Source organism: Carassius carassius, chromosome 41, assembly GCF_963082965.1.
Source record: "Carassius carassius chromosome 41, fCarCar2.1, whole genome shotgun sequence".
Taxonomy (NCBI): Eukaryota; Metazoa; Chordata; class Actinopteri; order Cypriniformes; family Cyprinidae; genus Carassius; species Carassius carassius.
In genome coordinates this window covers 510,176-532,463 of record NC_081795.1, presented here as the reverse complement: position 1 = coordinate 532,463, position 22,288 = coordinate 510,176, and the positions used below count along the sequence as shown (strand labels likewise).

Below are 22,288 nucleotides of genomic sequence, written 5' to 3'. Positions count from 1 at the left end.
AAGGGTTTGTTCATATATCATTCACACTCATTTATACAACATTTTATTCCTAAAAACATGGCAAAAAACTTTTTTTCTGTCTTTTGACGGTATTTTATTGATTTAGGAAGTGATAAAATGAGAAATCCAAAATCCCAACAGTAAAAACCTTTAACTCTAATATGTCAACAAAATAAATGTGAAACCAGGCTTTATCCAATGTTCATTAATTCTCTGGAAATTTAATTAGATAACGCCTCATTTGCATGGTTAAACATAATGTTTCAGAAAATTTGTCAAATGAAACATGTTTGCAGTTCAATCAACTGGGGAAGTATGGTGAAGTGTATTAGTTAAGTTTTTTTAACCTTTTCACCTGTAGTGTTGTGTTCCAAGGTAAAGTTTGTTTGTATGTTTAAGGTGATCTGAAGAACCCGAGCTACTCCATTCCTCTTGGAACCATCACAGCCGTCATCTTCACCTTCGTCATCTATATCCTGCTGAGTATACTGATCTCCTGCACCTGTGACCGGTAATTTCTATATACACACACACACACACACACACACACACACACACACACACACACACACACACACACACACACACACACAAACACATACTTGTTTCCATTGTTTGTAGGGACATGCCATAGACGTAATGGTTTCTATACTGTACAAACTGTATTTTCTATCCACTTACCCTAAACCTCACACAAAACATAGATTTTCAAAACACTTGGTCAAAATTTACTGGTATTACTATACTTGTGGGGACATTTGGTCTCATAATATAAGGAATGCCAGGTACACACTCACACACACAAACACACTCTCACAGAATGGAGCCGACAGATGAAATAATGAAAGTGAAAGTTAAACTTTTGAAACCTCAGAAGGTTTTTGGCACCAAGCTTCTGTGGATTGCAGAGACCTGAGCGGATCTGAAAGCTGGCTCATGTGTGTGTGTATGTGTATGTGTGTGCGTGTGTGTGTGTGTTTAAGCAGAAGTGTGATTGAGGTCACATGACATTCCTGGCATTTCCAACAGAAATGGTTCAAACTGCATTCATTTAAGTTCTATTGAATACAATTCAGTTTTTAGGATGTTCGTTTGTAGGTTGCAAAGAATGCCAGTTTTGTTCTGTTTTTGCCATAATTGGGGACGTTTTAAATTAAATGGTAATATAAATGTTTTGTTCTAATTGCAATGGCCAGAATTCTGGAAATGCCACGTATCTAGTAAATGCAAGTGTGTGGTTTTTAGTGGCCTCATGTGACGCATGGATTATGTGTTCCTCACATGATGTGCATGAGGAAAGAGACCAGTGTGTGTGTGTGTGTATGTGAGAGAGAGAGAGAGACATTGAAGGTATATGAAAAGAAAGGTTCTTCTGTTGAATGACAGAGAAATATGTGAATATTTGAAAAGTCCGGCTCTGTCTCTCCTACTCTTTCTATTTTAAATGATTAACTTCTGCATTATTATTATTACTGTTATTTTTAGCATCGTCATACTAATGTAGGTTTATATTTATGTCTGTAAGTCTATAAAATCTCTTTTTTATTCATTTTTACTTCAGTTTTGTTATTTTAGTACATCAAATTAAACTAAATGAAATACAGTTTCGCTTTGGCAACTAGCTATAATACAATTATATAAAAATATAAGTATATACTTTTATTTATTTGTTTTTTTATCTAACATTCATTTTAAGTAACAAAAAAAACTTTTGAGTGCATTTTTACTCTTAAAACTTTATTTATTATATATATATATATATATATATATATATATATATATATATATATATATATATATATATATATATATTTTTTTTTTTTTTATTTTTTATTTTTTTTTTATTATTATTATTATTAGTTTTAATTTAATTATTTCATTATTCCATTTAGTTTAAATTGATGTGCTAAAATAAAAACTAAAAATATATATATATATATATATATATATATATATATATTTTTAGTTTTTATTTTAGCACATCAATTTAAACTAAATGGAAATGAGAAGTGTTGTCATTGCAACTATCTGAAATGTTTAGTTTTTAATATATATTTTATTTGATGTTTATTTTATTTCAAATGATGTTTGTGTTAACAGTAATAACCCTGATTTAAGTGCAGCTCCTAAATCTTACTGCATGTGTGTGGTCTTTTAACGGTCTGCTTTAAACACCATGAAGTTTGAAAGCGAGCCTGTTTGGTGTCTAAATCATCACATACAAAACTAAAACATGATTTTAAAGTGAGATCCTTAAAGTGATTCAATCAGTCTTGTCTGTAATGATCAGTGTTGGGGGTAACACATTACAAGTTACGCTAGTTAAGTAATTACTTTTTTCAGGTAGCTAGTAAAGTAACGCATTACTTTTTAATTGGCAAGAAAATATCTGAGTTACTTTTTCAAAAAAAATATTTTTCCCATTTATTGACTGACAAGTCTCCTGTCCCCATATTGGGAGAAATCGGAGATACACAGGCGCTGTGTGAACATGATATAGTTCTAGACTAAATGTGAATGTGCATTTATTCACCCCACTCACAGAAAACAGATTTAGTATTTAGTAATTACGTAATTAGTTACTTTTTTTAGGGAGTAACGCAGTTTTGTCATGCATTACTTTTAAAAAGTAACTTTCCCCAACACTGGTAATGATTGATTTTGAACAGCAAAGTTTATCTGTTCTGGATAACAGAGAGATAGAGATGATTTAGGGTTTGATTAGAGGAACATAATTACACCAGCATTAACGATTAAACTCTCTAATGCCCATCACCATGACCACAGAGGAGGCAGGTGGTCCTACATTAAAGATGAATTCACCTAATCAAGTGAAAATAAGACAATTTGTGTCATTGGAGGCGGATGCAATGCTTTAGTGACCAGCAGATGGCAGTACCACATTAAAACGCTCGCAGATAAACACGCACATAAGGGGCTTATGATGAAAATAAGAGGAATCACCAGAGAAAATATTGAGAAATATTCAACCGTTTTAAAGGTCACATCTAGAGAAATCAAATTGTCCTTGATCTTTTGAAATAAAAGTGTTCATTGCATGATAAAAAAAAAATGGGCCTACTGTAAGATGCAAAACGTCTTATGCAGAGGAAGAAGAGATGCTTTTTTTTTTCATTTTAAATAGAAAAATGACTTGTTCTGAACTTTCGCAGCTTTCTGATGTTAGGTAGATGGACATAAACACATTTACATGACTGCATGGAAGCTTATTTAAATAAATAAAAAGGTAATTGCGACCTTTAACGTCACAATTCTGACTTGTTCAGATTCGTTTTTTTTTAAATTGTGAGAAAAACCATGGAATTAAAAAAAGTTATTTTTTAATTTCAATTATGAATTTTTATCTTAATTTTTTTTGATCCCAAAATTGCAAGAATGAAATTGCGAAATACAAACTTGCAGTTCTCAGAAGAAAATTCAGAATTTTGAAATAAAAAAATAACTTTTTTCTAATTGCATGGTTTTTCTCACAATTTAAAAACAAAAAACAAATCTGAATTGAGAAAAATGTAAGAATTATGAGGAAAAAACTGCTGCTATTAAATTGTTTTATTTATTTTATTCGGTGGTGCAAACAATTCAAGAGTTTTTCTCCTTGCGCTGTCGAGAAAAACGACTGAAATGTGAGATATAAATGTGCAATTGCAAGAAAAAAGTCAGAATTGTGAGATAAAGTGCAATTTCCTTTTTCTTTTTCCATGGCAGAAAAACAAATCTGATTTTTACTTAAAATTTTGTGGAAAAAAAGGTGAGATATAAACTCGCAAATTCAAATTTTTTACTCCTTTTACGTTGACCAATCAGAACACAGAATGCATACAGAATGACATGTGGAATTAGTCTTAAAGGTACAGTAGCACAAATTCTCCATTGTATTAGAATCAGAAGGAGCTTTATTACCAACGTTTACAAACTTTGACACAATTTGACCGAAAATTTTGACATTGTGAAATAAAATACAGTAAATAGTCAAGCATTTAGTCAAGTTCATGATGATGATGGTGATAAATACATTTTATAAATAAATGATTGAAAACCAGTTGCCAAGCCAAACAATGTGTGTGACAGAAGGAGAAACCCAAAGTAAAAGGAATTGTGTGTGTGTGTGTGTGTGTGCAATGTTTAATTTTAAATAAATGTAGCCTTCTGGCACTGGCACACGTGGGTGCTCATTTTCCGTGGGTGCTCGGTATTTTTCGTGGGTGCTCGAGCCCCGGAGCACCCACGGTATCGGCGCCTATGCGTGTGTGTGTGTCTGTGTGTGTCTATGTGTGTGTGTGTGTGTGTGTGTGTGTGTCTGTGTCTGTGTCTGTGTGTGTGTGTCTGTGTGTGTGTGTCTGTGTGTGTGTGTGTCTGTGTGTGTGTGTGTGTCTGTGTGTGTGTGTCTGTGTGTGTGTGTGTGTGTGTGTGTCTGTGTGTGTGTGTGTGTGTGTGTCTGTGTGTGTGTGTGTCTGTGTGTGTGTGTGTCTGTGTGTGTGTGTGTGTGTGTGTGTCTGTCTGTGTGTGTGTGTCTGTGTGTGTGTCTGTGTGTGTGTGTCTGTGTGTGTGTGTCTGTGTGTGTGTGTCTGTGTGTGTGTCTGTGTGTGTGTGTGTGTGTGTGTGTGTCTGTGTGTGTGTCTGTGAGTGTGTGTGTGTGTGCCTGTGTCTGTGTGTGCGTGTCTGTGTGTGTGTGTGTGTGTGTTTCTCCCAGGACTGTCAGTCAGTTTTAGTGTGTTAATTTATTCATTCAGTGTTTAATTGTATTAGTTTAAATCTGTCATTTATCTTTTGTGGCAGCTCTGTGAGAGAGAAACCCCTGAACATCTGTCTGTCTGTGTTTCTGAATCTCACTGCTGCAGATGATGAACTTTGACCTCTTGTTCTCTCTCGTTCTCAGTGTTTTCCAGTCTCTCTCACTCTTGATCGCATCTCTCTCAGAGCTGAGCGCATATTTAGAGGCAGATGCACACACTGTGCCATTATGAAGTTATGGTCTGTCAGATGAACATTTATTTGATCAAAAATACAGTAAAAATATGAAATATTATTCTAATGTAAATCATCTGTTTTCTGTGTGAATCTGTGTTAAAGTGTAATGTATTTCTGTGATGCTCCGCTGTATTTTCAGCATCATTCCTCCAGTCTTCAGTGTCACATGATCTTCAGAAATCAGAATAATATGATGATTTACTGCTCGAGAAACATTTCTGATTATTATCAGTGTTGAACACAGTTGTGCTGCTCAATATTTCTGTGGAAACTGAGATGCATTTGATTTTTCAGGATTCACAGATGAACAGAAAGTTCAGAAGAACAGCGGTTATTTGAAATAGAAATCTACTGTAACATTATAAATGTCTTTTCTGGCACTTTTGATCAATTTAATGCAGTCTTGGTGAATTAAAATATTAATTAAATATTATATATATATATATATATATAAGGAAAGTCTTACTGAACCCATGCTTTTGAACAGTACTGTAACCTACTGTGCAGAATCTCTAAAATTTTAGTAATTTAGAAATGGTGTGATTTATTATTATTTTTGTTTTTATTACTTCCTTGATAGTTATTTCACATAATATTTTGTTTATAATATAATAAAATGTATATTATTTTATATGTTATATTATTGTTTTTATACATATTTTGACTTTTTTTAAATGATTTATTTCGACATGTTTTAGTTTACATGTTAATTTTAGTAATTAATTTAAGTTTGTCATTTTATTTGCATTTTTATTGGTTGTTTTAATTACTTTTTTGTTGTTTTTAAATATGTCTATATTGATTTTATTTTATCTTTTTCTTCAGTTTTTAGTTTTAGTCATTTTAGTACATTTAAATTATATACAGTATGCATTTGAATATATATATATATATATATATATATATATTAGTGCTGTCAACGTTAACGCGTTAACGCATGCGATTAATTTTTGTCTGGTTTAACGTGTCAAAATATTTAACGCAATTAACGCAGCATCCGTATTTTCTGCCATCCGTTGGCTAGCTTTACATTATATGATCACGCTCTTATTAATTTAAATGCTTTTAAACATTTCAAGCACGGCAAGACAAAAGAGAATGCGCTGTCTGTGAATGCCCTTATGTGACACACACACACGTACACACACACACACACACACACACACACACACGTACACACACACACACACACAATGCATAGACAGGGCGCCAGAATCCAGTTCTCTTAAGCGCTTGAACTAACAATAAACATCTCAAAGTGCCAGTTTTGTCGATTATCCTCATAAGAGCAATCTTAAATGATTTATATAAAGTCTAAAATGAACAAAAAGAGTTGTGAGAGAATGAGGCGAGATCCATAGACAGTATATAAACGGTGAGATCCGCGTGTCTGTCTGCTCTTAAAGGGACAGCAGCCAATAAAGCTTCCTGTCACTAAAGTTAAAGAACAAATGGAAAAGAGAAAATGACTCGCTGCTCTTGACTAAATAACTTTTGTAGCTTTAATAAGGATGAACTATTTAATTTATAGTTTATGCAGTGCAGACTGCATATAACTTTGATAACTTTATTAAATTTCTGTATATTTCCTAACTGTTAAGACAGGAAGGGCAGGAGTAAACATGACATTTATTATGGGTTTATGTTAGCATTGTTTTAAGTTTACTTAAATTAAAAACTGTTATATTTTTGAAGCCTAATAATAAATGTAAAAAATCAGTAGCTGTATTAATATCAGTAATACTGGCCTTCATTCATAAAAGATGTCATTTAAACAAGTATTTAAATTTAACTGTGAAATTATTACATTAAAAAATATATTAAAAACGTACAAAAACATTTCTTTTTTTATTGCGATTAATTGCGATTAATCACAGAAAAATGTGTGATTAATCTAGTTAAAGTTTTTAATCGATTGACAGCACTAATATATATATATCTATCTAAATATATATATATATATTCATTATGTCAGTTAAAGTGTTGTGGAAGTGTTACAGGACTAACTGATCATTCCTATTGGCTGTAGATGTATCACATGACTGCTCAGCTCATTTGCATAAATGTAGGCGTTTCTCATCTTCACATCACATTGCTTATGTCACTGTAAATCAAAAACACATTGAAAATGAGCGTTTGACAGGTTGTAGCTCTTAATTGATAAGTGGATAATTACTGAACATTCGTTAACAGTTAATCAGTGACTTCGCATAGCATTCGCAAGCAATTTTTTGCACATGTTGTAGTTTATTGCAATGCAGTCTGAAATATCAGTTTAATTAATTAATCAAGGTATTTTTGCTATACTATTAGTTTTTGCTAATATTTTGAAATAGTTTTTTATATATATATTAAGCTTTAAATTAAATTTTAGTTTACATTTACACAAGTTTTTTTTCATTTATATTTGTTTTAAGTAGTTTTTAATAACTTTTACTTTAGTTTTATGTAGATTTATAATAATAAAGTATAATCATTATTGCATTTATTGTATTAATCATTCTATAATTATTAATATAATAAATTACTTTGTTATTTTAGTGCTTCCGCTTAAATTAAATTAAAATAATAAATGTTGTCTTGGCAACTAGCTGCAATAAAAAGTTTAATTAAATTTTTTACTGTGTTTTATGTAAATGTTTTTTTTTAGTGGATTTATTTTAGTTGAAAATAATAAACCTGCAATTGACAATTATTGATAAAACAATTATCCTAATATTTGTGAGATGCAAACCTAAACGTTTGATCACTGTATTTCTAAAAGTTGCTGTCAGTGTGAACGTCTCTTAATTTAGAAATTTTGACAATTGTACTGTAAAACAAAAAAAATTAAGATGCATTGTTTTTAATAAAAAAAAAATCATATTCACTAGTTAGTATTTGTTTTACTTAAAATTGTCCAGAGAGAAAAAAAAAACACAGTTCTAAAAATAAGCTTTATTTTCTTTCTTTAAATGATTTCAGATTTTTGGTTTTATTTTATTTTATTTTTTATTTTATTTTATTTTATTTTATAATTTTTTTTATTGTATTTAATAGCTTAACATTTTATAGGTTAATAAATGATGTTAGAATTGAACAATTTAGCAATGATAATCTAATGATATTTTTGTTGCTAGATTCAGTGATTATAAAAAAAGCTATGATATTGTTGAAAAACTCAAGCCACTAAGTTTGAGATTCTTCAGAAGGACTTTTATTTTTATTTTATTATTTTGATATTTTATTGTTTTTAATTTAATTTATTTTTAATTTAATTTTATTATTTTTAATTTTATTTAATGTTTTTTTATTTTTATTAATGTAATTAATTTATTTTTATTTTTGTTTTGTTTGTTACATTTAATTTATGTATTTTTTATTTTTATTTAATTTGCTGTTTTTATGAGTATTTCAGCATGGTTCGAGTGTGAGTTTGTGATGTGATGAATAGATGTTTTTATAGCTTTCTCTCTCAACTAACGCTCTTAACTAATGACTAATAGACAGATATTGACAGATCAATGAAGCTGTTCATTAGTCTGGCCTGTTTTTATTTAGTTTGTTTCCAGCCGCACAGATCAGCTCCAGAGGATGAACATCACACGTCTGTCTCTCGTTCTGTTTTTCTAATAGTTGTGTTGGTTTGCAGCTGTCAGGATTTACATTCATTGTGCTCCTGTCTACAGAATTAATACCTCATAAAAGATACAGAGCGCATGGATGGACGCTCGATTGACGTTTTCAGTTTCATACAGACTTGTCATCTCGTGTGTGTGTGTGTGAGAGAGAGAGAGACATCTGCAGTTAGTGTGTATAATATTTAATAGAGCTGTGATGATGCTATTAAAAGCACTGGAGCTGAACGAACGCGTGAGAAGAGTTTCAAGAGAAAAGAGCAACCTGTGGTTTGATTCTGGTCTTTCACTCGTCTCTGAGTTCTTTGATGACAGGATTTATTATCTGGTTTATTTAATTTCATCATTTACGCTCCCTCACATCATTCGAATGCAGTTAAACTCAACGGAGTCCAGCTTCTATTGTGTTGCACAGAAGAAAAACAAAAAAATAAATCAAAGTAGTTTGTCAGAAAAACTTTGAAGTGAACATGAAACCGATTCTAATCTGTTTTAGCGTGTTTTAAACGTTACATTATTTAAATATTTGATCTAATTTAAATACATTTTTAAGATATTTAAATTTAGTACTTAAAAAAATTGAGATTTTGCATTGACATCTAACTAAAATAAGTTTGTTTTCCATTTAATATTTATATTTTAATATTTAATTTACCAAAAATATTTAAATACCATTTAAATATCAAAAATATTTTCTATGTTATTTAACATTAATTAAGCATTGAAGTGTAGTGTCATTGAGATATTACCATTTTTATGAATTATATTTATTTTTATTTTCACATTTTCTTGTGTGGTTTTGTATTTTATAACATGCATTTTACATTCATTTTTATTAAAGTTTATTATTTTAGCACATGAAGTTAAACTAAAAGAATTGTATTTTAAGTTTAAATTTGTATATATTTTAATCATATTTCACTTAACGTTTAAGTAGCAAAAATTATTTTTTGTTGTTTACATGTTTTAGCATTGTAACAGTCACGACCTGTCACAGGATCTTTTAGGACTGGTGGGTGCTATTTTCTTCCTAGCCACTAGGAGGATGCTAGAGGGCACATGGTATGGGATAAAACAGGAAGCATCAGAGTAAGTGCTGCTAAGGTCTGTTTGATGCTGCCATATGGTTGTTTGCTAACTATCTTTCCAATCCTGTTTGAGAAACTTGATTGTTTCCTGTTTAGATGTAAGTTAAATTGTTTGTGTGAGATGTTTGGGGGAACGGATAGGGAATCTATTTAATAATTGATGTGTGTGATGTGTTTCTTGTAGAGGATTGGTTTGGGGATGTAGCTAATGTTTCTCAGGTGTGGATGTAGCTACGTGATGGGACCAAAACAAACTCTGCTTATACTCCTGGAGCACTTGTGTGATTCGTTTGAAGAGAGAAATAACGACTCACCAAACAACTAAGCATTGGACATCCTCTTACTTCATCATGGTCCACCTTGGCCCCTACAGATAAGCCTGACCTTTTTCATTTTATGAATTACTGAGGCTTGTGGACCTCGGATGACTGTGTTGGACATTTCCCGCCCGAACAGGGACTTGTGTTGTATATTAATGTGATCGGTTGATGTGGAGTGGTGTATAGTTTGAGGTTTAAATTGGGTAACAGAAATGTCGATGCCATCTCATGGAACAGAGGATGGGTATGAACCCCCTGCAGATTTCACAGCTGGTCCATTTGTGACTAGAAGAGACCCACCTCCCTTAAAAGATCTTATAAACACTTTTAGTGAACTCTATTTGGATTCAGATAATGATGATGAATGTGGTGCTCAACCTGCCAGTCGTCTTCCTCCTCCTCCTGATGATGGACTACCTGATTTGTATCTCTCTGACCAGTGTAATTATGAACTGACCAAGCGAGTTACAAGTCTAGAGGGTGATGTAAAAAAGTGCCTGCAAGAGTTAGGTCTATGTTGCTCGCAAGAGAACTTTAGCAAACAGTGTAAATATTTGGAGGAAAAATTGAATTATAAAATTGAAAGGGAGTGTGGAAGAGTTAAGCAGAGCATGAAGTTAAGCATTCAGGATTTGGGAAAATCAATGGTCGATTGCCTGAAGAGAAGAGATGCTCAAATTGATGCTAAACTTAAAAGTTATGCTCATGTTGTATCTACTCCAGTTTCTCACCCTTCGACTGGAGCAGATTACCATGGAAGATCTATCCAAATTCCCAATATACCAGATAATTTTACTGATTTATTCTATCGGCCACCTGTAAAATATTAATTTCCTCAATTTGATTCTGATGATCCTGTCTCTTTTTATAGAACGATGTGAGGAGTATTTTGCCATTAGACCTCTCAGCGATTCCGAAATTCTAGCCTCTCTTACCTCAGTACTAAAGGGTACAGCTAAAGACTGGTGGTTGGCGGAGAAAAGACATGTGATTACCTGGGAACAATTCAAGCAAGAATTTTTGCATGCTTTTCTTACAGATGATTATGAAGCAGAGGCCACAAAACATCTTTTAGAAAGGAAACAGGGTTCGGCGAAATCCATTTGTGATTTTGCTTATCACTACCGGGCCCTTTGTTTAAGGTGGAAGAAAGAGATGACGGAGAGAGAGATTGTTCAGGCCATTTTGAGAAATTGTAACCCCAGACTTGCCAGTTTATTGAGAGGAACTGTGAAGGAAATGAGTGAGTTGGTGCGAACTGGAACGCAAATTGAGAGAGATTTTGAAGAAGGGAAACGGTGTTGGAGCCAGGTTAATGCCGAAAACCAGAAAAGAAAATCTCCATGCGAACGAGATTTGCTTTCTAAGTTAAATCTGTCGTCAACTCGCCTTACACAACCTTTGAAAAGTGAATCTCATTTAAAGACCCTGACGTTACCCCTGTTGATCGGAGGAAGATACTTTCAAGCCCTGGTGGATATTGGAAGCTCACTAAATCTGATACAGGAGTCCTGATGGATGCATCTGGGACATAAAGAACAGCTAAAATCGAGTCGTGGTCAAACTTTTAGTCAAGCCAATGGGCAAGTATTGCCTGCGTTGGGAAAATGGGGTTGTGAATGTGAACTACAAGGAAGAAGGTATGAAGTTGAATTGTTTGTCATGAAAGATGAGGATCTCACAATACCTCTGGTGTTAGGTTTGGATTTTCTAGCAGCCTCTGGAATTAAGTTGGATGTTGGTAATGTTCTGTATACTTTACCTGCTACCAGTGATTATCAAGAAGAAGTATTTTCGTTCTTGCCTCCTCCTGTGACTGATACATAATTCTCATTGCTAATTGCCTTACCTATTCCAGAAGAAACAACAGAAACCAGAAACTATATCCAACAGCTGGTCACCAACGCTGATACGAATTCTCTATACCAGTCACAACTTTATAACATACTCCAAGAATGGCCGACTGTCTGCACAAGTGATATAGGACATACTAAGGTAATCAAACATCTCATCATTACCACCAACGAGGTACCTGTTCGTAAGAGAGCTTACCGTGTGTCACAAGAAAAACAAGCCTTCATTGAACAGGAGATTAAGTCGATGATAGATAAGAAGATTATACGTCCTTCATTTTCGCCCTGGGCTGCTCCTGTAGTATTGGTTCCAAAGAAAAGGGGGGGACAAAGACCAAGACGTATCTGGATGGGTACCCTATGCCTCAGATCCAGGACATCCTTCAGTCAGTGCACGGAGCGGCATGTTTTAGTACCCTCGATCTTAAAAGTGGATATTGGCAGGTGGAGATGGACATGGAAAGCATTCCTGAAACGGCATTCGTGACACAATCCGGACTATATGAATTTTTATGATTAGCCTTTGGCCTTAAAAACTCAGCAGCCTCATTCCAACGTCTTATGGAGTTTGTGTTGAAGGAGCAGAAGGGAAAAAACTGCTTTGTTTATATTGATGATATTTTAGTGTACTCACAATCTGAGCAAGAGCATCTTATTCATTGGAGAGAAGTGTTGCCTCTTAGAGAAGGGTTAACTCTGAATCTTCAAAAGTGCAACTTGATGCAGAAGTCATTAAAATTTCTTGGACATGTGATTTCCGTTGAAGGAATAAAAACTAATCAAGACAAGGTCAATGCTGTTAGACATTTCCCTGTACCAAAGTCTCTGAAGGAAGTGCAAAGATTTATGGGTATGGCAGGCTGGTACCACAGATTTGTTCCAAATTTCTCAGAGAAGGTTGCACCATTGCATGCACTGAAAAAGAGAGGAACTACCTGGATGTGGACAGAAGAATGTCAGAATTCCTTTGAGTTGATTAAGGGTGAGTTGGTTAGCACACCTATCCTCATTGCCCATGACTGGAGTAAACCATTTAAAGTCCAGACCGATGCAAGTGATTTTGGAGTCGGAGCTGTCCTGACCCAAGACATTGAGGGAGTGGAACATGTAGTGGCTTATGCTTCACGTCTTTTAAAAGGAGCTGAAAAGTCATACCCCGTGCCGGAAAAGCAGTGTTGTGCTGTGGTATGGGCAGTAGAAAAGTGGAGGCCGTACTTAGAGGGACGACCATTTTAAGTGATTACCGACCATGCTGCACTTACCTGGGTTTTCAACCATCCAAAACCTTCATCTAGGTTGATACTGTAGGGCATTCGTCTGCTAGAATTTGAATTTATTGTCAAGTATAGAAAAGGGCAATGTAATATTGTGGCAGACACACTGTCCCGCAGCTTCACTGAGTCGGCATCACTACTTCTTCTCACTCCGTCAAAGTCTAAGGATTCTTCAAACGCCTTTACAACTTTTCCTATAGAATGGTCCGATATTGACAAAGCCCAACGTGAGGATGCAGAAATTCAAAAGCTTATGGCTGAAGTACAGTCAACCTCCGTTACTGACCATAGTCGTATACATTGTTGCGAAGAATGGTTTTCTTTTTAGAAGCCTATCTCAAGGACCGGAAGGAGAAAAACTGCAACTGATTGTTCCTACTACTTTGAGAGCTGAATTTCTGAAATATGCTCATGACAATCCCTTGATTGGACATCTCGGCAGACTCAAGATGTTGTTAAGATTAGTTGATGTATGCTACTGGCCAACGATACGGTCTGATGTATGGAAGCATTGTAAGGAGTGCCAGGTATGTCAAAAATACAAACCGACCGTTTCAAAATTAGCTGGCCACATGCAGTCAACCCAGGTAGTGGAACCGTACTCGGTTACTAAACGTAACCTCGGTTCTCTCTAGAAGAGCGAACGAGTACTGCGTCTTAGCTAAGACGCTACGGGAAAAGTCTCTTTTCACGAAATACTGAAGCAAAAAATTTATTCTTAATTTTGTATTTTTGTAAAGCGCATTTGCAGCAGTACACAGCCATAGGCGAGACGGCTCGTTCGCTCATTGGCTTGTTCTGCGGCAACTGCACAGCCTATCGAGCGCAGGCTGATGCAACATCAGACCAATAAGGGCGCTTCGTGCCCTTCTTGCCACTTCCCGCCGAAACGGGTGTGGCCCAACCTATAAATGGAGCTCGAAAAGGCTGACTCACCTAATTTATTTCATCGCCGAAGCGAACCAGAGTGAATCGTACGCACGGCAGAGAACGCAGTACTCGTTCGCTCTTCTAGAGAGAACCGAGGTTACGTTTAGTAACCGAGTACGTTCTCTTACGAGAGCTCTCTCATACTGCGTCTTAGCTAAGACGCTACGGGAACCCAATGTAAAACGCCGTGCACGCAGGGATCACACACCAATAAACCTGAAGCAACGCCCAGGATTTACAGTGCACAGTCACCTGAGGGACTCACAGAGAGTCCAGGACAGAAAAGGGAAAAAGCCCTCCGTCCTATATCTAGCAGCATCCGTAGATGCGGCAATATGACATCACACAGCCGAGGCAAGGCCTGACCAATGTGGCAATGCGGGTCTTACGCAATACTGCCCATATAACAGTCGGCAGCGCATAGCACTCGTGAACTCAGAATTCCCCTCAGGGCCCTGATTCGATTATACCGACAACAGCCTTGCTTGCAAGGCGGGGACCTCCAGGTTATAGAACCTGATAAATGTAGACGGCGAGGCCCAACCTGCCGCCATACATATATCCTGCAAGGAGATCCCAGTAGACCACGCCCACGATGAGGCGACGCCTCTTGTGGAGTGTGCTCTGACGCCCAACGAGCTCTGAAGGCCCCTGGAAGCGTAAGCTAACGCTATGGCGTCAACTATCCATCTGGATAGAGTCTGTCTCGAAACAGCCATTCCCTTGGAACGACCACCGAACGAGACAAACAGCTGCTCCGTCTGCCGAAAGGCAGCAGAGCGAGACACATAAGCTCTTAAAACCCTGACAGGGCAAAGAAGACTCGAGTCTCCATCCTCCCCTGACACCGGCAGGGCAGACAGGGCAATAACCTGAGCCCAAAACGGTGTGTTGAGGGATTTCGGCACATAACCGTGCCTAGGTTTGAGTATGACCCTTGAGTCATTGGGCCCAAACTCCAAGCACGACTGGCTCACCGAGAACGCGTGCAAATCACCCACACGCTTCACAGAAGCGAGAGCCAACAAGAATACTGTCTTGAACGACAGATGCTGAAAGCTAACCGATTGGATAGGCTCAAAAGGGGGACCCTTCAAGGCCTCCAAAACCGCCGCGAGGTCCCACATAGGGACTGACGGAGGTCTGGGAGGATTCAGCCTCCTAGCTCCTCTGAGGAACCGGATGACTAAATCGTTCCTTCCTATTGACTGACCGGACGCCATTTCAGAAAACGCCGCGATGGCCGCCACATAAACTTTGAGCGTGGATGGGGCTCTGCCATTATCCAACAGCTCCTGTAGGAAGGAGAGGACCTCCGTCACCTCACAACTAAGGGGTGAATAACCTCGAGCTGTGCACCAGCTGGAGAACACCGACCACTTCGAGGCATACAGACGTCGTGTCGACGGAGCTCTAGTCTGAGTGATGGTATTTAGCACTCCCACTGCGAGATCAGCGGGTAACCGTTGAGCGCCCACAGATGGAGGGACCACATCGCCGGTTGAGGGTGCCAAATCGAGCCCCTGGCCTGCGAGAGGAGGTCCCTCCTCAACGGTACCAGCCACGGGGCGACATCTGCTAACTGCATCAAATCTGGGAACCACGGTTGGTTCTTCCAAAGAGGTGCTACAAGCAGTATTGAACATCTCGTTTCTCTCACCCGTTCTATCACCTGCGGAAAGAGGGAGACCGTAGGGTACGCATAAAGCGGGCAGCACGGCCATCTCCGTGACAGCGCGCTTTCGTTCTTGGAAAGAACGCGGGGCAGTGAGCGTTTTCGTGGGACGCAAAGAGGTCCACCTCCGCCATGCCAAATCTCTCCCACAACAGCCGGACTGTTTGCGGGTGTAGAGACCATTCGCCCGTAGGAACATTGCCTCTGGACAGCCTGTCTGGACCCAGATTCTGCAGTCCAGGCACATGCACTGCTCTCAGCGAGCGCACGTTGCGCTGAGCCCAAACCAGGAGGCGTTCCGTCAGCCTGCACAGGTTTCGGGACCCGAGACCGCCCTGGCGATTTATGTAGGACACCACGGACATGTTGTCCGAACGGACTACGACGTGGTGATCCTTGATATGGGGACAAAAGCGCGTCAGCACGTTCTCCACTGCCAGCATTTCCAGGCAGTTGATATGATGGAGCTTTTCCCGTTCTGACCATAGGCCAAAGGACGGTCTGCCTTCGAGCAGCGCTCCCCATCCCGAAGTGGAGGCGTCCGTCGACACCATTTTCACACTCGGGGAAGTCCCCAGGCTTACACCTGATCGGTACCAGCCGTTCGCTGTCCAAGGTGCTAGAGCCGCAACACAGCTCTGATCGACCTTGAAATACAGCCGGCCAGACACCCACGGTCTGCGCGGCACCCGAGCCTTCAGCCAGAACTGCAGGGGGCGCATGCGGAGCAGGCCCAGCCGCAGAACCGGAGATGCTGAGGCCATGAGACCCAGCATCTTTTGACAGTGTTTGAGCGACACGGTCGCGCCGCAGCGGAAAGAACTCGCTGCGCGCTGAATTCCCATCGCGCGCTGTGGTGACAGCCGCGCCGTCATGGAACACGAGTTCAGAACTATACCCAGAAACAGGATCGCCTGATTGGGGTTCAGCGAACTCTTCGCCCAATTGACACTGAGGCCGAGCTTCTCGAGGTGATCGAGTAAAACGGCCCTGTGATCCACGAGCTCCGCTCGTGATCGGGCCAGAACCAGTCAGTCGTCCAAATAATTCAGCACTCGTATGCCTCTGAGTCTGAGAGGAGCGAACGCTGCATCCATGCACCTCGTAAACGTACGAGGAGCTACGGACAAGCCGAATGGCAGGACTGTAAACTGGTATGCCTGGCCCTCGAAGGCGAATCTCAAATACCGCCTGTGGTTTGACGCTATCTGTATTTGAAAATACGCGTCCTTCAGATCTATTGACATGAACCAGTCCCCTCTGCGAATCTGCGCGAGGAGCTTCCTGGTCGTGAGCATTTTGAAACTGCGTTTCATCAATGCCTTGTTCAGCTGTCTTAGATCCAGTATGGGCCTGAGACCCCCGTCTCTCTTGGGCACCAGAAGGTATCTGCTGTACAGCCCCCCCTCGCTTTGAGCTTAAGACACAGGCTCTACAGCCCCTTTGCTCAACAGTTTTGATATTTCGGCCCGAAGTATGTGTGCTACTTCTGTTTTGACCGTAGTTTCGACGCACGCTGAAAAGCGCGGTGGGCGTCCAGAAAACTGTAGCGAGTAGCCTCTCTTTATAATGCCTAGCACCCAATCCGAAACCCCTGGAAGCGCTGACCATGCATCTGCATAAATGGCTAAGGGCTGGATGCGAAGCGCGCTCTGTTGACTGGGCAACAGCGGCGCTCGAGTGTGCTGCGCATCTGAGGCGGGGAGCGCGCTGATCACAGCGGGCAGATCGCTCTTCCTCGACCCCGTTCCGGCGCTTAACCGACTGGGGGGAGGCTGAGCGGGTCCCGTGGGACTCGATATATCTGCGAGTAACCGTGGGCTGCATGTGTGCACATTTACCACTTTCAACTCGCTGTCTGCCTGTGCAGAATGTACGTGCACGGGCCTTGTTTTTACAGAAGCCCCACGCCGTATGTGACATAGTGTATGTGGGCACTGGGAAGTGGGCACGTTTACTATGCGGCGCGCTCGACCGATCTGTGTCGATCTTATGTGCGCTAGCCCTGTTTGCAGGGCTGTGCTTACATGTGGAGATGGGCACTGGGTAGTGGGCATCGTCACTGCATTTATAGCACCATCGGCCGTGGCCGGACGAGCGTGCACGGGTTTCGTTTTTACAGAAACCACATGACGCGTGTGACATAGTAATTGTGGGCACTGAGGGGTGGGCACGCTTAACTATGCAGTGTGCGCGACCGACTTGAGTCGACATTATGGGCGCAGGCCCTGTGTGCAGGGCTGTGCTTACATGTGGAGATGGGCACTGAGGAGTGGGCATCGTCACAACATTTATAGCACCATCGGCCGTGGCCGGAACACCAGAAAAAACACTCTTTTTGTGAAACATCTGGGTAGCCGTGATAACGGCTTTTGTGTGCAGGCAAGCGGGCACTCGTGCAGGCTTGCGCATTGCAGAAGACACTGAGGCAGTCACGACTCTTGGAACTGCAACAGCGGCGCGCTTGGGTGAGAGCTCGGCCGCAGCGGAACTCGAACACCGGCGCTTTTCCAGCAGTGCTAGGATGCTTTCGGGGCTTCTGGCTTCACCGCAATCCTCTGCCGCGGCTCCCGAGCTGCGTTGCTGACGCTGTCGTGATGACGCAGCAGGAGGCGGTGGGCGTGACTGAGAGCTCTGTGGGGCCGGTCTAGAGCGGCTAACTGCAGAACTGGAGCACTTTGGCAAGAAGTGCTTGAACGCCTGCGAAGCTTTCTGGTCCTCGGCGAATCTCTCCACAAACTCGTTGACTGAAGATCCGAAGAGGCCGGCATGAGTTAGCGGCGCATCAAGGAACGCAGCGCGCTCAGACTCCTTGATGTCAGAAAGCGTCAGCCACAAATGCCTCTCAGCCACCGTAGCGGAAGCCATAACCCGTCCCATGGCCTGTGCAGCGGACTTAGTAGCTCTGAGGGAGAGATCCGAAGCACTCCTCAGATCCGCGAGACAGATCGCTTCAGGTCCTATCTCATCCAGCTTGCGGAGAAGAACGCCCTGGGGCCGTTCCCTAGAAGTCCGAAGCAGAATGAACATCTCCTCGTAGTAGTGGATTACTGCTCAAAATGGGTAGAAATGTTTCCATTGTGTGTGGCTAAAGCTCCACAAATTTCGCGTATTCTAGAAATTTTCAACAGATGGGGCACTCCCCGGTATTTAGTGTCTGACCGAGGAACCCAATTCACCTCACAGCTTATCAGTTTAATCTGTAAACAATGGAATGTCATCCAGAAACTCACCACTACTGCGCATCCTCAGACTAATTTGACTGAACGAGTAAATCGAACACTCAAAACTATGATTGCCTCGTATGTGCAATACCATCATCGCCAGTGGGACAGATGGTTAGCCGAATTTCTGTTTGCCATCAATACGGCGTGGCAAGAAAGTACTGGTTTCACCCCAGCCGAAGTCATGCTAGGTCGCAAGTTGAAGGGACCTATGGAGAGAGCTGTTCTTAGACCTCCTGACCCAAACAGTCCAGCTTACCCTATCCTGGAAAAGTCAGAAGAACTAATTCGAACTGTGCAAAGGAATGTTGAGAGGGCCCAGAGCAAATTATTAAAAATCTTGGACCTGTTAACTACTCCATAGCATTTATGGATCAGCCATAGCAGGTGGATACTTTCCATGTACAGAATTTGAAACCGTATTTTGGCAATATAGGAACAGTGCTAACATGAGGGGATGGATATGTAACAGTCACCGCCTGTCACAGGATCTTTTAGGACTGGTGGGTGCTATTTTCTTCCTAGCCACTAAGTGCTAAGGTCTGAATCAGAATCAGAATCAGAATGAGCTTTATTGCCAGGTATGTTCACACATACGAGGAATTTGTTTTCGTGACAGAGCTCCGCAGTGCAACATAACAATAACACACTAACAAAAAACACAATAAGGAATAAAAAAAAAAAAAAAAATACAAATAGGTGGGTAAGGATTGACAATATACAAATTGACAATGTATGGCAGGTATATTAAAATGAGCATTTATGTATGTACATTTATATTATGTGGAAAAGTTTTAACTGTACGCTAAGTATGTGTGTTGGATAAATAAGTGTATGTGTATATAAATATAAATATAAGTAGTGTATTGTGTTCCATGTATGTACATGTATATTATGTGCAAAAGATTTAAGTGTACGCTAAGTATGTGTGTTGGATAAAAAGTGTAGTGTATATAAATATAAATAGTGTAGTGTGTCCCACAGTTATTATCAGCTGTTCATAAGATGGATTGCCTGAGGGAAGAAACTATTCCTGTGTCTGGTCGTTCTGGTGCTCAGTGCTCTGTAGCGTCGACCAGATGGCAACAGTTCAAAGAGGGAGTGTGCTGGATGTGAGGGGTCCAGAGTGATTTTAACAGCCCTTTTGCACACTCTGGATAAGTACAGTTCTTGAATAGATGGGAGGGTTGTACCGATAATTCGCTCAGCAGTCCGGACTACCCTCTGTAGTCTTCGAGGTCAGATTTAGAAGCTGAGCTGAACCAGACAGTTACTGAAGTGCAGAGGATGGATTCGATGATGGTGGAGTAGAACTGTTTCAGCAGATCCTGTGGCAGGATAAACTTCCTCAGCTGGCGAAGGAAGTACAACCTCTGCTGGGCCTTTTTCACAATGGAGTCAATGTGAATGTCCCACTTCAGGTCCTGAGAGATAGTGGTGCCCAGGAACCTGAATGACTCCACTGCAGTCACAGTGCTGTTCATGATGGTGAGTGGGGGGAGTGCAGGGGGGTTTCTCCTGAAGTCCACGATCATCTCCACTGTTTTGAGCGTGTTCAGCTCCAGGTTGTTGAGAGTGCACCAGACAGCCAGCTCTTTAACCTCCTGTCTGTAAGCAGACTCGTCACCGTCCTGAATGAGGCCGATGAGTGTGGTGTCATCTGCAAACTTCAGGAGCTTGACAGAGGGGTCCTTAGATGTGCAATCATTAGTGTACAGGGAGAAGAGCAGTGGGGAGAGAACACAGCCCTGGGGAGCTCCGGTGCTGATTGTACGGGTGCTGGATGTGTATTTTCCCAGCCTCACTAGCTGCTGCCTGTCTGTCAGGAAGCTGTTGATCCACTGACAGACGGAGGTGGGCACGGAGAGCTGAGTTAGTTTGGGCAGGAGGAGGTTTGGGATGATCGTGTTGAAGGCAGAGCTGAAGTCCACAAACAGGATCCTCACATAGGTCCCCGGTCTGTCTAGGTGTTGCAGAACATAATGCAGTCCGATGTTTACTGCATCGTCCACAGACCTGTTTGCTCTGTAGGCAAACTGAAGAGGATCTAGCAAGTGTCCAGTGATGTCTTTCAGGTGGGCCAGCACCAGTTTTTCAAATGACTTCATGACTACAGATGTTAGAGCCACAGGCCTGTAGTCATTTAGTCCTGTAATTTTGGATTTCTTTGGGATAGGGATGATGGTGGAGCGTTTGAAGCATGAAGGGACTTCGCACAGCTCCAGCGATCTGTTGAAGATCTTTGTGAAGATGGGGGCCAGCTGGTCAGCACAGGATTTCAGACAGGCTGGTGTAACACAATCTGGGCCTGGTGCTTTTTTCCTTTTCTGCTTCCGGAAGACCTGGCGCACCGCATCCTCGCTGATCTGTATTGCAGGTGTGGGGGAGATGGGGGATGCAGGAGGTGTGAATGGTGAGAGCGCTTGATTGGAGAGGTGTTCAGGGTGGGTTGCAGGAGTTGTGAGTGGTGTGAACAGTTGTTTGGAGAGGCATTCAGGGTTGGTTGCAGGAGTTGTGAATGGTGAGAGCGGTTGATTGGAGAGGTGATCAGGATGGGTTGCAGGAGCTGTGAATGGTGTGAACGGTTGTTTGGAGAGGCATTCAGGGTTGGTTGCAGGAGTTGTGAATGGTGTGAATGGTTGTGTGGGGAGGTGTTCAGGGCAGGTGATGGGTGTTCTTTCAAACCTGCAGTAAAACTCGTTCAGATCGTCTGCCAGTCGTTGATTTTCCACAGTGCTGGGGGGTGGTGTCTTGTAATTGGTGATCTTCTTTAGGCTTTTCCACACTGATGCGGAGTCGTTCAAAGTGAACTGAGTCCTTATTTTTTCAGAATAATTCCTCTTTGCCACTCTGATCCCCTTTTCCAGTGTGTATTTAGCCTGTTTATACAAGACATTGTCCCCCTTCCTGTAAGCATCTTCTTTGGCCTGACAGAGCTGTCTGAGTTTTGCAGTGAACCACGGTTTGTCATTGTGGTAATTTAGTTGAGTCTTGGTAGGAATACACATATCCTCACAGAAACTGATATATGATGTTACGGTCTCTGTGAGTTCGTCCAGATCGGTGGCAGCAGCTTCAAAAACACTCCAATCAGTGAGGTCAAAACAAGATTGTAAATCCTGCTCTGCTTCATTAGTCCATCTTTTTACAGTCCTTAATACAGGTTTAGCTGATTTTAGTTTCTGCCTGTAGGTCGGTATAAGATGAACCAGAAGGTGATCAGAACGTCCCAAAGCTGCTCGTGGAACAGAGTGAAATGCATCCTTTATGGTGTTGTAACAGTGATCCAGTATATTACTGTCTCTTGTGGGACAAGTA

At 40.6% G+C, this 22,288-nt stretch overlaps 1 protein-coding gene across 2 annotated transcripts in view; it reads left to right on the top strand.

Moving 5' to 3' along the window:
• LOC132123331 (solute carrier family 12 member 9-like) overlaps positions 1 to 22,288 on the top strand; it is a 54,565-nt gene that overhangs the window by 8,891 nt on the left and 23,386 nt on the right. For both annotated transcript variants that reach the window (XM_059533882.1, XM_059533883.1), the window contains one exon: positions 400 to 511. In XM_059533882.1, coding sequence (XP_059389865.1) covers positions 400 to 511 — 112 coding nt within the window. The remainder of the gene's footprint in view (positions 1 to 399; positions 512 to 22,288) is intronic.